This window comes from Branchiostoma lanceolatum, chromosome 19 (assembly GCF_035083965.1).
Source record: "Branchiostoma lanceolatum isolate klBraLanc5 chromosome 19, klBraLanc5.hap2, whole genome shotgun sequence".
Lineage (NCBI taxonomy): Eukaryota > Metazoa > Chordata > Leptocardii > Amphioxiformes > Branchiostomatidae > Branchiostoma > Branchiostoma lanceolatum.
Genome location: NC_089740.1, coordinates 12,207,593 through 12,222,670, shown reverse-complemented (window position 1 = coordinate 12,222,670; position 15,078 = coordinate 12,207,593). Strand labels below are relative to the sequence as shown.

At 38.5% G+C, this 15,078-nt stretch overlaps 1 protein-coding gene across 1 annotated transcript in view; it reads right to left on the bottom strand.

Annotated features, from left to right (window-relative positions):
* Nucleotides 1-13,665, bottom strand: part of LOC136424937 (intermembrane lipid transfer protein VPS13A-like) — a 79,347-nt gene extending 65,682 nt beyond the window's left edge. The window contains exons 1-13 of the mRNA XM_066413587.1: nt 13,454-13,665; nt 9,982-10,068; nt 9,407-9,502; nt 8,195-8,296; nt 7,018-7,187; nt 6,290-6,349; nt 5,806-5,886; nt 5,532-5,589; nt 5,116-5,243; nt 2,953-3,059; nt 2,422-2,593; nt 1,857-1,919; nt 478-607 (exon numbers count right to left, since the gene is read on the bottom strand). Coding sequence (XP_066269684.1) covers nt 478-607; nt 1,857-1,919; nt 2,422-2,593; nt 2,953-3,059; nt 5,116-5,243; nt 5,532-5,589; nt 5,806-5,886; nt 6,290-6,349; nt 7,018-7,187; nt 8,195-8,296; nt 9,407-9,502; nt 9,982-10,068; nt 13,454-13,553 — 1,354 coding nt within the window. The 5' untranslated portion in view covers nt 13,554-13,665. The remainder of the gene's footprint in view (nt 1-477; nt 608-1,856; nt 1,920-2,421; nt 2,594-2,952; nt 3,060-5,115; nt 5,244-5,531; nt 5,590-5,805; nt 5,887-6,289; nt 6,350-7,017; nt 7,188-8,194; nt 8,297-9,406; nt 9,503-9,981; nt 10,069-13,453) is intronic.
* Between the last annotated feature and the right edge of the window lie 1,413 nt (nt 13,666-15,078).

Sequence of the window (15,078 nt, the reverse complement as noted above, 5' to 3'; positions counted from 1 at the left end):
CTGACCTCCTCCCTTGAACTCTTGAAAAACGGCCTCGGCCGAATGAGTGTATATTGTATACTTTCAAGGTTAAATAAAGGTTGAAAAAAAAAATACACATTCAACATCCTGTGCATAAGTCTGGATGCAACTGCAGTCATTTAGATGAGACATTCGGCCAGAGATTCCATGTTTTAGGAGAGCCTCACATCGAGCATGTTAAAGAACCCATGAGGGTAGTCGTTCCCCTATTAGTACTAGCGAGACTGGATCAAACCAATCACTATTAATTCATTTATTTATTTATCTATTTATCAAACTTCACAGAATGAAATCTGAGCGGTGTTGGCAACAGGATCGATGCATCCTTTACAAGGCCAACACCTCCAGAGTACATTTACTACCAGTCAGGTATTATACAGTTAAAGGTACTGAACAGATGTATTATGCCTTTGCTGGTTATACAAAACAAACATACAGTATCATGACCATTAGTACCTTTGATTTCTTGTTTCTCTTCTTTCTTGCTGAACCAGCTTGCCGGACCAGAGCTGAAGAATCCCTTCTTCTCCTTTTCCTCCTGGAACGCTGACTTTTTGGCCTTGATGACAGCTCCTGACCGAATCACCTTGGTACCACAAACATGATGTCAAGTAAATGATATTACTAACTTATGGATAATTGATAAGTTGGTAAACTATTCAGTCAACACTTGTGCCCCCACATAAGAGATATACCTTAGATTTAGGACAATTTTTCAATGAGCAAAATGATGCCTTGATGATTTGCATCAACAATGCCACAGCTAGCCTAGTCATTATACTGAGCAAAAAAAATCATTTAGTGTTCATTAAAGATGGTTCCTTTATCATGGTAGCATTCAGTGATAGAATTACAACCAGCTGAATAAAGTGGACAAGTGTAATATAGAAGACGAGACATGGAAAGAAACAAGCATGCCAGCTATGCTTACACATTCAAGCACACTATTGAAACTTTTCAACACATGACATCAAGCAAAACCTCAGCCATGCAGAAACATTGATGCTGAAAAAGTGAAGAGTCTTCATTTGAAATGATGAAATTGCCAGTTGTGGTCTTGATCATTTACCTTGAATGGCAGCTTATATACGCAGCGTGGTGGGGGGGTCAAATTTGGCAAGGATCAAGTGAGCGTTGTATTGCTTGACAAGTACATGTACATTAAGATGCAGGGATTTCACAAATTTCATCTCATGTACTCTTTAAAAGTAAAGGTGCAAGATGCAACAGGAACATGAAGCATGTAATATCATATGAAAGCTTGGGGGAAGAGCTTGTGATGTTTTCATGTATAATATCATACAAACAGCATCCATACTTCAACATATACAGTAGTACACTGCATCACTATACACCAATATAGCCAAGCTGAACATGTAACAATAGAAGAAGACAACACAACTTATCAGGGAAACAGCAACTTGAACAATTGATTTTTAGTTTGCTCACCTGGAATGCCAACCTAGGATGTTCAAGTGTTAGACATTGACTAGGCTATCAAAGAATAATCAGTGTAATGTGCTAAGAGATTTACTCAACAGTTGTACAAGAAAATTGATGACATTTGTCTACGAAATAATTCTAAACATGTTAAACTTTTCAAAAAATTGTTGCCATAAGATTACTTGCTGTGTTTAAGTTGCCAACATTGGGTTGGTTGAGTTACAGTACAGTCAGTCAACACTGAGTCCTCCATGATATTGTATAAGCGGTACATTGTACATAATGTATTATGTATTTAGCTTTCTTACACTAAGTTACAGCCCAAATACATGTATCTGAGTGTTGAGTTGTGCTGGTTTGATTGACAAGTCATGATTAGTTGCTACGGTTACCTGCATCTCTGCTTGCTGTCTGTTGATGGTGATGTTGAAGATATCTAGGTCATCCTCCAAGGCCTGAAGTCAAATAAACAAACACAATGTGATTGTTTTGCCTGATGTCCAACAATTCTATATCTTTGCTAGAATCTGAATTTTGCATTGAAAGATGTCATGATGTACAGAATACCAGCTATGAATTAGCAATTTTTATTGGATGAATGGATCATGTTTGATACTTTTGTGGTACTTTTGAGAATCCATCTTTGGTAGACCACAGTTCTCTCATCTTTAGCAAACTTCCAGGTACATAATTGGTTACTTGATACAGTGTACCATTACAGTGTACCATACAAAATATACAAGGTTTAGAAGTTGGAAATCTAAACTACATCATAGTTTGATTTGTTGAAGAATCATGATAACCATGTGATAAAACCATGTGGGGAAACAATGTGATAAAACTTCAGCACTAAGGACATAACCACTCAAGAGTCTACAGTACTGTGTTAAAGTTACCAGAATAAAACTTTTCAAGCAAAATTACAGACACAATATGGGAAGATTTTTTATGTCCCACCTCCAGTTGGTTCAGAAGGTCGGCCGAAGCCTTTTTCTGCACGAGGCGCTGCTTGTATAGTCGCTTGTACAGCCTGCACTTTTCCCTGTGGCTGCGAATGTGCCTCCAAGACCACATCTGGGAACGCCTCCTAACAGTCTCCTCCAGTACTGCAGTCTGAGCAAATCCCCACCTGAGGAGAACCATATGCAGTGGTCAAGTAATCTCCAAGCAGATGGTGGGAGGGAAGAGCAAACCGTGAATGGTTTATTGGTTTATTGGTCAGAAATTACCCATGCAATGGCAGCCAGTGCTGAATTGCTGCAGGGTTTACAATCATACAATACAGAACAGATACATATTTGCTCCACACTTGTACTTTGTGGAACTGTCGCAAGGGTCTGGTTGGCTGACATTCGACACCACCAGGTGACCTCAATACTGTACATAGCGTCTGTCTTCTCTATCACGACCAGTGGAAGATTAGCTCATCTGTTCATTGAGTTCATTTGAGCTTAACTGGTTTGAGATCACTTTCCTTTCCTTTCTTACCATTTCTTGGCATTCCCCTTCATGCGGACACTTGGGTGGTATTTCCTGTAGATGGCCTTCAGTCTCATTTGTTCTAATGACTCCAGTACCTCCATCACACCCTGGTACTGCAAGGACATAAAAAAGTGCCATTTAACTACACTGTTACAGTTTTATGTGGCAGTAAGCTTTACATAAATCCGCAGACAATGCAGTACCTTAAACAGGGACAGGGGGCGTCACTATCTCAAGCCTGTATATGACTGTCTTTTGTCACGTGATAATCAACATCAAGTCACGTGACAAGAGAACTCCAAGACGAGATCTGACCCTAATACAGGGTTGACAAAGAGACAGAGAGTTCGTATCGAAAGCTCCCCAGAGCAATCTTTTTTAATGTTGTGTGTAAGGCTTAAATGTTTGTCAAAAGCTTATCATATCTTTCTACTCCTAGTGGTTTAAGACTTCCATATACAAAAGAACCTTATAATCAAGGCCTTCTCCAGAATGTCTTGAACACCTGGATATCTGAAGTGGGTATACATGTACCTCAGGGATTACTGATGCTGCATTTGTAGATATCAATAATTTCATAATATTTTTTAATTTGTCAGTTTAAAGGCAACCAATTGAAAGCAATATTAGGGCCAAAAATTGGAAATAAAAAAAATGCTGAAATCTTTATGGTAGTGACATTTACTTACATTGTTTAGCACATTTGCATAATAACTTCATACTTACAGCATCGCAGAATCGTGCCGTACAATTATCCCATTAGTTTCACAAGCCTACAAAAACTCTGGCCACGATTTTCAGTGAGTTTTCACATCACAACAACGTAGTATTATTGCATCATGGACGTTGCTATACATTGTGATGGTGTTGTTTAAAATCTAAGTAATCACTTATATAAATGACTAAATAAATTGACTTTCAAAATCCGATTTTTCGGACCCTAACATTCCTTGGGTTTCCTTTAAAGGTACCTGGTAGAATTATGAAAATTGTTGTTAACTATTGTGTGAGAGGAATATGATATCAGCTACCTTTTAAACAATCATACTGTTATAAAATCATACTGGGAAATGTTAAATGATGAGAAGAACTTTCTGTTTTGTTATGTCCTTGGTGCTGAACACTTAGTCCCTTGCATGAACCAGAAGGATTGCCAATAAATTTGCAAATATCCTGATTATCACACATCTGATCATGTACCAGTCCCCCTAGGTACCTCCGATGCCAGCCTTGGCAGAGTTCCAACGATCCAAGGACAATGGAGACATACTTTGCATACTAAATCTACTACAATACATACTTTTCAATATTTCCTATGGATTTCTGATGGCATTACGCTTTATTATCATGTAATATACATGACCACACCTTCAGCATATGGAAGTTGTTAACACAGTACTCAATACTACCAAAATTTATCCTTCATAGTTCAAATATAGTTACCGAGACATTCACATAACATTATTTTGTGTAATATGATGAAGACTTTGACTCATCCTATGGTTATCTGATTGATAATTGATGATCACTTAATATTCAAATATAAATGTTATTGCAACTGTTAAATAGATGTGATTTGGAAATTGCTATAATTGTCATTTCAATAATCTACGAGCAGATTGCAATATGATGATAATACAATCATTATTTTTTACTTAATGACTTTGGTGTTAATATTATTCTTTTTATGTATATGTGCGCAAATTATTCCATATGTGTGATAAAGGTATTTTCGAAAAAATGTTTGTAAAATATCAACACAATTCAGGTGTACTATATGTACTGTACTGTACTTTTGCCAGACGATTTTACAATGAAATTGAATTGAAAACTAAATTGAATTGAAGAGACAGTAATTACAACTACATGTAGAATGAAAACACATTTCAGGATCAAGCAAAGAGGGCAGCAATGTATAAGGGCCCTGTCACACTTGTGCATATATTCAAGTGCGCATGAGTTCCGCAGTAACATTTTTTTGGTTTAAGTAAATTTTACGGGGAGGAAGTTGTTTTCTACTGTGACCCATCGTTGTGCAGACTGGTTATCAAACCAAAGAAATTAATTCTTCGGCTGCAAACTTAACCTAAACCAAAAACATGTTAATACGCAACTCCTGCGGGCTTGTACATACGCACATGTGTGACAGGGGCTTTAATTAAGATGTACCTGTTTCTTGCCGACGACAAGACCAATCTCCTTGAGCGTGACATTGACGAACACCTTGGGCATGGAGAGGTTGGACTCAGGCTTGGGGTTAATCTTGAGATGTGAAGTCAAGACAATCGGCCGTAGTACTGAGGAGACGAAGGTACAAGGACAGAGCAATATATAACATTGGCATGACTTGTGTAAATTAATGTACACTGGGTGAGCAAGAATGAATTCTGAAAGGACATGATTGTATAAAAATTATATTAAGTAGTTTGAAAAAAAGTACATTTTGTAAGATATGCAGTTATGAGTTGAGCAAATATGAAGTCTCATTTAAAATCATGGTAGAATGGCAAATTTTGGAATCCTATGCAATCAGCAGAAGTATACAATATTGACAATAAAGCCTCATGCAACTAAATTATACTTACCATACTCAAAGCCTTTTGGATGTGTCTGTGTAGAGGCAATGGTTTTCCTCATTGTAGTCTGTAAAGGAAAACGTTTGATAATACTGTAGCACAACTTTTCAGAGCTTTATTTATGTAGTTAGTAATTCTACCACAAAAAGTTCAACTATACATAATATTAGAACGTAGATTCACACTCATGTCTACATCAAGCAAGAAAAAATATACACAAGAATTGTTCAAACGTTTGATCCCAACAACTCTTTTAAAATGATAATCTTTAGAAAACTCTTACCTGCAGTTCTTTTTTGTCCATGTTGGCAAAAGAGGCAGTGTTGACATTCCAGTAGACAGCAAGGGCGTCCAGTGAAACAAGCTACATAGAAAGTAATTCCCAAAATTAGTCACCTTTCATATCACGTCACTATCTCAAGCCTGTACATAACTGTCTCTTGTCACGTGATGATCAACATCAAGTCACGCGACAAGAGAACTCCAAGACGAGATCTGACTGTATTAGGGTTGAAGAAGAGACAGAGTGTTTGTCTTGAAAGCTTCGCAGAGCAAACTATTTATGTTGTGTGTAAGGTCTATTTATGTTGTGTGTAAGGTTTAAATATTTGCCAAAAGTACCTTTCATATCAGTGAATTGCTTTACTTCATGCAATTTCTACTATATATATATATTAACACACTATTTTTGTTGTCTTTTGCCATGTGTCACAGTGTTTAACATTTGTAAAGCACAAGTTAGGCAATGGAAAGGTATCAAAACTCACCTTGTAAATAATGATGTCACTGTCCTTTAGTATGCAGGGTTTCCAGTTTTGGTCAGTTGTCTAGAGGAGAGAAATGGACCGAGCAAATTTGTTATCATGTCATCATTCTGATATATCTTAGATCTAACTCTGGAAGTAACATAAAATAGTCCTGAGCAAATCCTTTATCTTTTCTAATTTACTATTATTCAACAGGGCTCGAAATTCTTTTTTGGAAAAAGGTGCACTAGCTAGTGCACCCAACCCAAAAATTAGGTGCACAGAAAAAATTTGGGGTGCACCACATAGAATAAAGTTGAATGTCAGCAAAACATAAGTTTCAAGCTACTGTCTCCCTTAAGACTTCAATCTGTAATTATATCCAGATTTCAAATTTGAACCAACCGAGCAGTACATCAAAATTCAAATTAAGTACAACAAAAGATCATTTTACTTTTTCTGATACTTACATTTCAAGACTATTCCGTATGCTAGTGTACAAGAGAATCGTTACCCTATACTCAGTACAAAAATATCTAGGTGCACCAGTGCACCCACAGTCAAAAATAGGTGCACAGTTCCAATTTTGAGTGCACACAGGTGCACATGCACCCAGCATTTCGAGCCCTGCTTAACAATAAGGTTACACGAGTCAAGATACTTTAATTCTAACTACGTAGGAAATTACCACGATATAAAACTACTATTTTAAGGACTGTTTTTATTAGTTACAAACTTTGACCTCTGACCTGGAAGGAAAGGTTCGCAAGCGTGACCCCTAAAGAGAAGGGTTTGCCGGGAAAGGTCACGGTGTCCTCATATCTGATGTGGATGTCTCGGATCTTGATCTGCAGGTTGCGGACAATTTGTGTCGCAAGTTTCTCTGCAAACGTGTCCTGCTTGTCATCCTTGTTCTTGTCTGCAAGGCAAAGGATGGAAACATAAATATGTAACCTCCATTAACAGTTATCTGCAGGGTTACATACATGTATATCCATCACTTCAAATAAACCAGTGTGTTTGAGAGATGTCTAATGCATCCCCACCCCCACCCCTCCAAGCTACATGTATGAGCAGTTTAGATATACAGGAGTGCATTATAGTTATACTGGGGGATGTTGCATTGGAGATCTGTTCAGACAGATTTTTTCAGGGTGGGGGGGATATGTGACCTGGCGGATAAATGTTCATCATCTTTACTCTTTACAATACATGTAGCTGTAGTTATATGCGTCCTAAAGAATTAGTACATTTGTACTTGGAGTTTATTCTAAAATTTAGCAAGATTTACCTTTGCATAATTTCAAGTTCCTTTTTTTATTATTATAATACCAATTCCCTCATCTACACAGTAAACACCTAAAAGTTATTCCTGGTACACCTTAAAAACATGGCATTCTAGAAAGTAAGAAATAATAATTTTCACACTGTGTAACTGCATTTTGTAGTTAACGATTCTACAAGTACATTAAAACTACTTTGATTGACTTAGATGACAAATGCAGACTGTTCATAACGTGGTGACAAATGCAAACTGTTAAGCCCCCGTCACAAATAAGAAATTCAGCTCGGCCGACGTGTTGGCGAGCTTCAAATGTGCATTTTTGGCCGAAGTACGCCCGACGTCCTGTCGATTATGCGGGCTTTGGGCGATTTTTAGAAATCAAAGTTGATCCAAATATTGGCCTTCTACCAGGTTAGTCGACACTGACTTCGTCCATGTCCAAGAGATGGTACCATCTCATGGGGTATATTTTGTTTTAAGCGTTCGACGGACGTCGCCCGAAATTTTCATTGGAAAATAGAGTCGAAGCTCGGGCGATTTGTGAATTCAGCGAGCTTCGGGTGATCTACAAAGTCGGCCGACGCTTGCATGAATTGTGACGCCGGGCTTAACAACATGGTGTCAGAAGTGTGGATCCTTACTTTTCTCAGCCTCCTTGATCTGGGCTTCTTCGATGCGCTCCAGCTCCTTCTTCTTGCTCTCCTGTTTCATCTTTCTCTCCTTCTCTGCATCGTATTTCATCCCTGGTACAGAAACAACATTCATTGTGACTGGGTTTTTCTTCACAACTACACGTATAACACTCCTGTTCACGGTCAACCGCCGGAAGCTGAAGTGGTTCGGGCACGTATGCCGACACAAAACACTTGCCAAGACCAGTCTGCAAGGTACAGAAGCAGTGGGGAGGAAACGAGGAAAGCCAAGGAAGACCTGATCAACTGATCAGAGAGGCCGAGGACAGAACAGGATGGGCACGGATCATTGCGGCTGGCTGTCATGAAGCCCCTACGACCACTGAGGTCATGGGTCATGAGTGAGTGAGTGAATTTTCTTCACAATACTGTAAATTCATCTATTTCTGGGGACATAATTCTGCAGGAAGAGGGGAAGGAGGTTTTTGCGGTGTTTTAAGTTTGTGGATGAAACAATTCTGTAGTTTAGTTTGCAATACATTGGAAACGTAAATTTGTGGTGTCATAAGCTTGCAGTGTAGAGGTGACATCATAAAAATTGTGACGAAAAACTCAGACACAAACATTTCAAGAATTAAAGTACATTATGTGGTTGTCACTTGCATGTAGCATGTAGACAAGCTTGGAATGAAAATATGTAAATTGTCCTCATCAAACAAGGTATGCTTGAGCATTCAGCTTGTATCATTGTTCAACATACCTTCAAGTTGTTAGGCAACATTTAATTCTTAGTAATGATAGAATTTACTTCCTGAGACATGTATATCAGAGATTTTTTAAAGATAGGAACAAGGGCGCTTCACCACCATGCACTGACCATGCTCACCCCTACCCTAGGGAGCAGATCGTCTGACAACAATAAAATTCTGATTGACCAGGGATGCTACTACAATGCAGGTCACATGTGGCCAGTCTTCAACAGTTACTGTAACTTGTCTTACAGTAATTTTGCCCCTCAGAAATCCTTAGAATGACCCTTTTAAACAAAATTCTCTAGAACTTCACACGTTTCCCCTTTCACAATTTTTGTCCTAGAAAAACCCCTGTATATACATGTACCAACAAATTGACCCAAGTGCCGCTGACCGGACAACTTTAGCAGCTCCACCCCTGAGGTGTTGCCAAAAAGTGCCACTGTTAAAGCTGAAGTCCTATACTGACCAGAGGAGGGCACTGCCACCACATACAGTCCCTCCAGTGTGGCGACCACAGCGTCCTTGTACAGGTTCTTCCATGGGATCTTCAAGGTCAGCTTCCCTGGAAACCATGGATTAAAGAAAAAGTTTTTAAGTTTTAAAACACATTACAGTGTATAGGGGAGTGCCCATCTTTGCCCTTGGACTATACAATCATGCAGTTGTGCAATGACAGAGATTCTGACAAAATTGTTTTTAGATGACATTCTTGCTTAAACTATACCATATATCACCATTGTCTTGTCTTGTCTTGTTTGAAAACTTAGCCATGCATTTGATTTTAAAGATAATATACATCAAATTCATGATATCTTTCCTTGGTGCTATTGGTAGTAAAATCAAAAATTCAGTGTCCCCGTGTGACAATACAGTCTCAACCATTATTATTTCTTGTGACAGGTTTAATAGGCTTAATAAGTTGGTAGTCAAAATATTACATCGTTGTCACGGTACAAGAAAACTCTCAATAACCTACAATCTACCAACATGAGGAGTTCTGGTTATGATAAAAACAATTTCATAATAAAAACTGACACACACCTAAATGTCCTGACTTGATCTTGATTGGTATGTCAAGGTCATCGAGGGCATTTTCCTTCACATCCAAGTTTTCCAGCACTGCGTCACCTACATGGTACAACAAACATGGCTGTCACATGACATTGTCACAAGGAAAACAACATTCTATTGAGCCGCTACCATTTTCTGTCAGTCTCTGCCATTTACAAAATAAACATGTAGTAACCAACTAGTCGTTGTGATCAATTACCCAGGATACCTTTTAACAGTGTTGAAATTAAACCAACTAGAAATCTGCTTTCTAATTGGCCTGTGATACTGACTGAGAAAAGAAAAAAGAACTACCGACAGTCTAAGAAAATGAAAAAGAACTACAAGTAGTCTAAGAAAAGAATGTCTTAAACCAACATTTCCCAGTCAAGGTCTCACAAGGCTATATCCAAGACAACCAGAACAACTATGCCTCAATGCTCTTGATAACAAACACTCCGTAAGTAAGTGTAACAGAAATACTGTCTTTAAAAATGAGCTCATGTGATGTGACATAACAATGTGGGGTACTGCATTAGCATTACATAAAATTCTTGGCCCTGATCATCACATGTCACAGTGAATTCATTAGGAACACTGGTGACGGTAATATAATTTCTGACAAACTATCTAATTAGTGAAGACCTTAATTTCAGATTGACCTAATGGATCAATGTCTGATATGATCTGCACTGTATTTGTTGTGAATCTGAATCTGTACATAGCTGCGCCCCTTCAAAAACACACCAGCTTTATTTGCAGGCACGCTGTGCGGCAGAAGCTGGTTATGATTTACATTGAATGACCTGTCACAGCTAACCTTTGCACATCTAGCAGCAAGCATTACTAAAGCTATCTAATGTGGGTGCCCCTACTAGTACTGTATTTGGTCACAACGAGTTCCACAGTACGATGATTACACATACAGTAAGCAACTTGTTCGAAATAAACACCTGCAGTCTGCAACTTGCAGAAAGATTTTCAAGATTGCAGAAGAACAAACAATCTGCAATTTTGCAGAATGAAATTTTTTTTGAAATTTTGTCTTTTCCGTGAGCTGTGATAGTAAAGAATTACAACATTGTTGCAAAGCTAGATATGATGTGATGTAAATATAGGCATTATTATGTTCAGAAGGTTGTAGTATGGAGGCTTGTGTATTTGCAGAAAATATTTTCAAATTGCAGAAAAGAAATTGACAATATTGTAGAACACTAGAAAAAAAGTGTCTCTACCACTAGTAAGGAAAGGTAATGAGTATGTAGCATTTTAGAGACCAGTTCTCTAAAATTCTCGGAAACTCAGACAGATTTCTTGAGAATTGCCAGAATTCTGTCTGATGTTCCCATGACTCTCCAGTATTCTGGCCGAGCTACAAAATGTAGGTCCAGAATTCTCTAGAGCTTCCTGTAATTGCAAAAAGGCAAATTGCCCAAGGGTGCAACATCCCATTTTTGCACTTAGGCTAGTTAGAATACAAGCTGTGTAATTATGTAAGCTCAAATTTGTTTTGACCCATTGCATACTGGGGTGGACCATACCATTATTAATATGTGTTGTGGTGTCTTGTGTTGATGATCTCCTTGAACATAAGAGCCCTCAGCTATCTGAGTAACTTCCATTAACATCAATAATCTGCCAGGTTACATAAATCCGCCACTTTGAAAAACAATGTTTTAGAGATCTCTAGTGGAGCACCTCCATGTATGCACAGTTTAGATATACAGGTCCAGTGCATTATACTGGGAGACGTTGGATTGGAGCAAGGAGGTTAAAAAGGGAGGTGATTGGAGGTCTGTTTGGACGTACCTTTTCAGGGTGGCAAAATTATGTACTCTGGTGGAATTATGTTAGCACTCTAGTATATCTAGATCAATGTTATATCAAAGGGACTGAAACCCCCTCTAGTAGAATACATGTTGTCAGATTCAAATCATCTGTATATCCAATGTCATTTAAAAGGTAAACATTTTTAGATGCCAGTTTACTGACAGCTAGTTCAGCTACATTTACATCTTGATATCTATTGGTAAACAGTGATATGGACAATCGTTATGCTGTTTTAATTTCTTAAACTTTTATTCCCATTATTTACAATACAAGAGTTGCTGTTTGGTGAACACATTTCATTCCTATGGCTCTTCAATCTTGATTATTCAATAAAAATGATGATTATAGAACATTGACTGGCCAGTTGGGATCCTAACCTTGACCTTGTCTACATCTACATAGGGATTGCCCCCAAATAACCCCTTCAGGGACAAAGTAGGGGGGGGGAGTTGAGGTGTTGCCTAAGCCGGATTGCTCACCATTACACCACAACAGGACATATGATCATGCAGCGTCCATATTTGTTATCATAGGTAATGGACTATCTCAGTATTGCCTCTGTTTGTAACCCAGCAGCCCTTTTGCCGCTGTATGAATTGGGCCAATTGCCCCATGACAATACGGATCAAAGCAGTTCACGAAGATACATGCAACATTAATGAACCTGTGTTTATTGACCTATAAATAAAAACGCATTAGTGTCTGCTTTTCTATGGCATGTGTATGGACCATTATAAACCAGCAAATGGAATGCCCCCCAATCAACGATTATGAACAGGGGGTGCTACATTTTATAGTATAGGCTGCAAGGAAATGGTACCCATGTAATTGTGAGCATTAAAAAAAAACTGTAACGTTACATTCATTTAAATGCAAGGGGACCTAATTCCTTAGTAGGGCAGAAATAAGGTTTTCACAGTGGTTACACAGACAGAAAATAAATGTGTATTGTGTGATGATTTCACTTCAAAAACTGCGAACATAAAACCACATACTAAAAAACAAAAACATTTACCAAGGACATTATATAGGACTCAAGGACATTATATAATCCTATATAATGTCCCTGCATTTACAGTATTCCATTGTTGATTTTATATATCATCACGTATTGTCAAAATTTCATGATTATGATAGTGATATCATCTGCAAATCCAACAACTGGACACTGTTGCATTATGGTTCCTAAGGTATTGCCTCACTGAAAAAAAGATATTTCTAAGACACACAAAAATTGCACTCAACAACCACCGCCCTAGATTTGGCCTTTTTCCAACAGGTTTCGAGTGTCTGTTTGGATTGGACGAAAGGCCTCATCCAATTAAGGTTTAATTGCCTCCTACATCAACAGTGATCCATCGCACGGCTAGCGAGGTGCCCCGCAGTGCACCCTAGGCCACACCCCCTTTTACCTGGCTTCCGGGTTCCATATGAAACACTTTCACTTAGAATTTCTCTGATCTTTAGACAGTGATACACTGCCTTAAATCAACGTTGGATCTGAACTTTTGCGTCTATGTAGCTGGAAAATTTGCCGGGAAGACGACAGATATCGCACGGACTTGCGAACCTCCGCCCAACTGTGAAGATCTTCTTAATGGTAAAGAAAACACCACACGTCCAACAGACTTACCTCCCCATATGCCGAGCTTCAACTGGGAACGATCCAAGTTTTCCACGTAGTCACCCAGGAATCTGTTCAACAGATCCACTACCAGGGATTCAAACACCATGACTGGCGACTGTAGCGCTCAGCAGAGGCGGCAGAAACACAGAAAACGGCTGAAATGTCCAAGACTGGACCTTTCAGTTCATCATGTCCATCGTTCTACTGTGAGCGCTCTCTATTAGGGACAGTCGATTGCATCGTAGGGGTGTAGTTTTATAAGTTAAATGATGCACGATGTTTTAACACAAAAAATATTTATGATTACTTCATTTTTCCACCAAAACATATGATATATTGTGTTCATATATGTTAATTGATATATTGGATCTGTAACTTTTAGTTTCTTTTCAATGGAACATGTGAGGATCCCTATTTATATATTCCGCTCGTCCTGCAAAAAAGTACCCTCGTCCCCAGCGCACTGTGAACGAGATCAGGATATGGTGTGATCTTGTGACCAGAGTTCAAGAACTCTTGGGAATTCAACACCCATCAGTTAATGTTAACGTTAGATAAATAGTTTCATACCAGCATCTGAATGTTACGATGCGTTTGGCATGATAAGATCTTCCTTCCAGACAATTGTTCGTCCCATAGATCATACATCTGCCCATCAGTATTGCAACGATTATTAAATGGTAAAATGCATGCTTAGTAGCCTTTACTGGCGGTGGCAGTGCCGTTCGCTAGTCTATTTTTTTACGATGCCTAAGAGATTGTTCTTATATATATAGATAACGATATGTATGCTATGTGTAGATTGCACCTATGTATAATTTTTCTTTGAGGGGGAGACGACTGCTAGCAGCCTGCAAGCAGTATTTTAATAAAAGAATTGAGAAAAGTAGTGTGCCTCTAGCCTTTGTGCCATTTGAACGTCGAATCAGCAACAGGGCGAATTTGTATGCAAAGAGTGCTTTAGATCATGCTCATCAATAATAAGTCTATCAATTGTCTGCCTTTTGGTTGATTTCTGAATGATAAAAGGCATTATTGAGGGTTCAACACATAACGTTACATACGCCTCGGCCGGGATCAACACTACGTTCATGGCAAGTCGAGTCAAGACGATTTCAAAGACATTTCCTTAGGCATGTAGTAAGATTAGGAGTCATAGAACTACTTTATGCTATCAAAGTTACCTTTATTTCATAGTTTATCTACTTCTCTTCGCTCAGTAATAGAAAACAACACATTGGCTGCAATCGGGGCTATGTACGCCTTTCTGTCTGTGTGTCAAGGGCGTCACTATGCGGATTACCAAAGAACGACACATAAGTAATGTTGGCAATACAGTTTTACATTAGATATTTAAGAGCGACCCCTAGCAGTCGATGAAATAAATGCCACAGGTTGACTAGAGATTCATTATAGCTGCATATTGATTGGTCAATAAATTCTACATTGACCAATCAGCATACAATAAAGTTTTGATGTGCGGTAAACTCAATCGTACTGTTATCCGTATGTATATGAAGAAAACCAATCAGCATCCACATTATCCTTGAACCGAACAGCACAGTATGTATCCGCGACTGAGCGGTGAAAGAAAATAGTACGACCGAAATCTTTGAACCGCTCGTACAAAC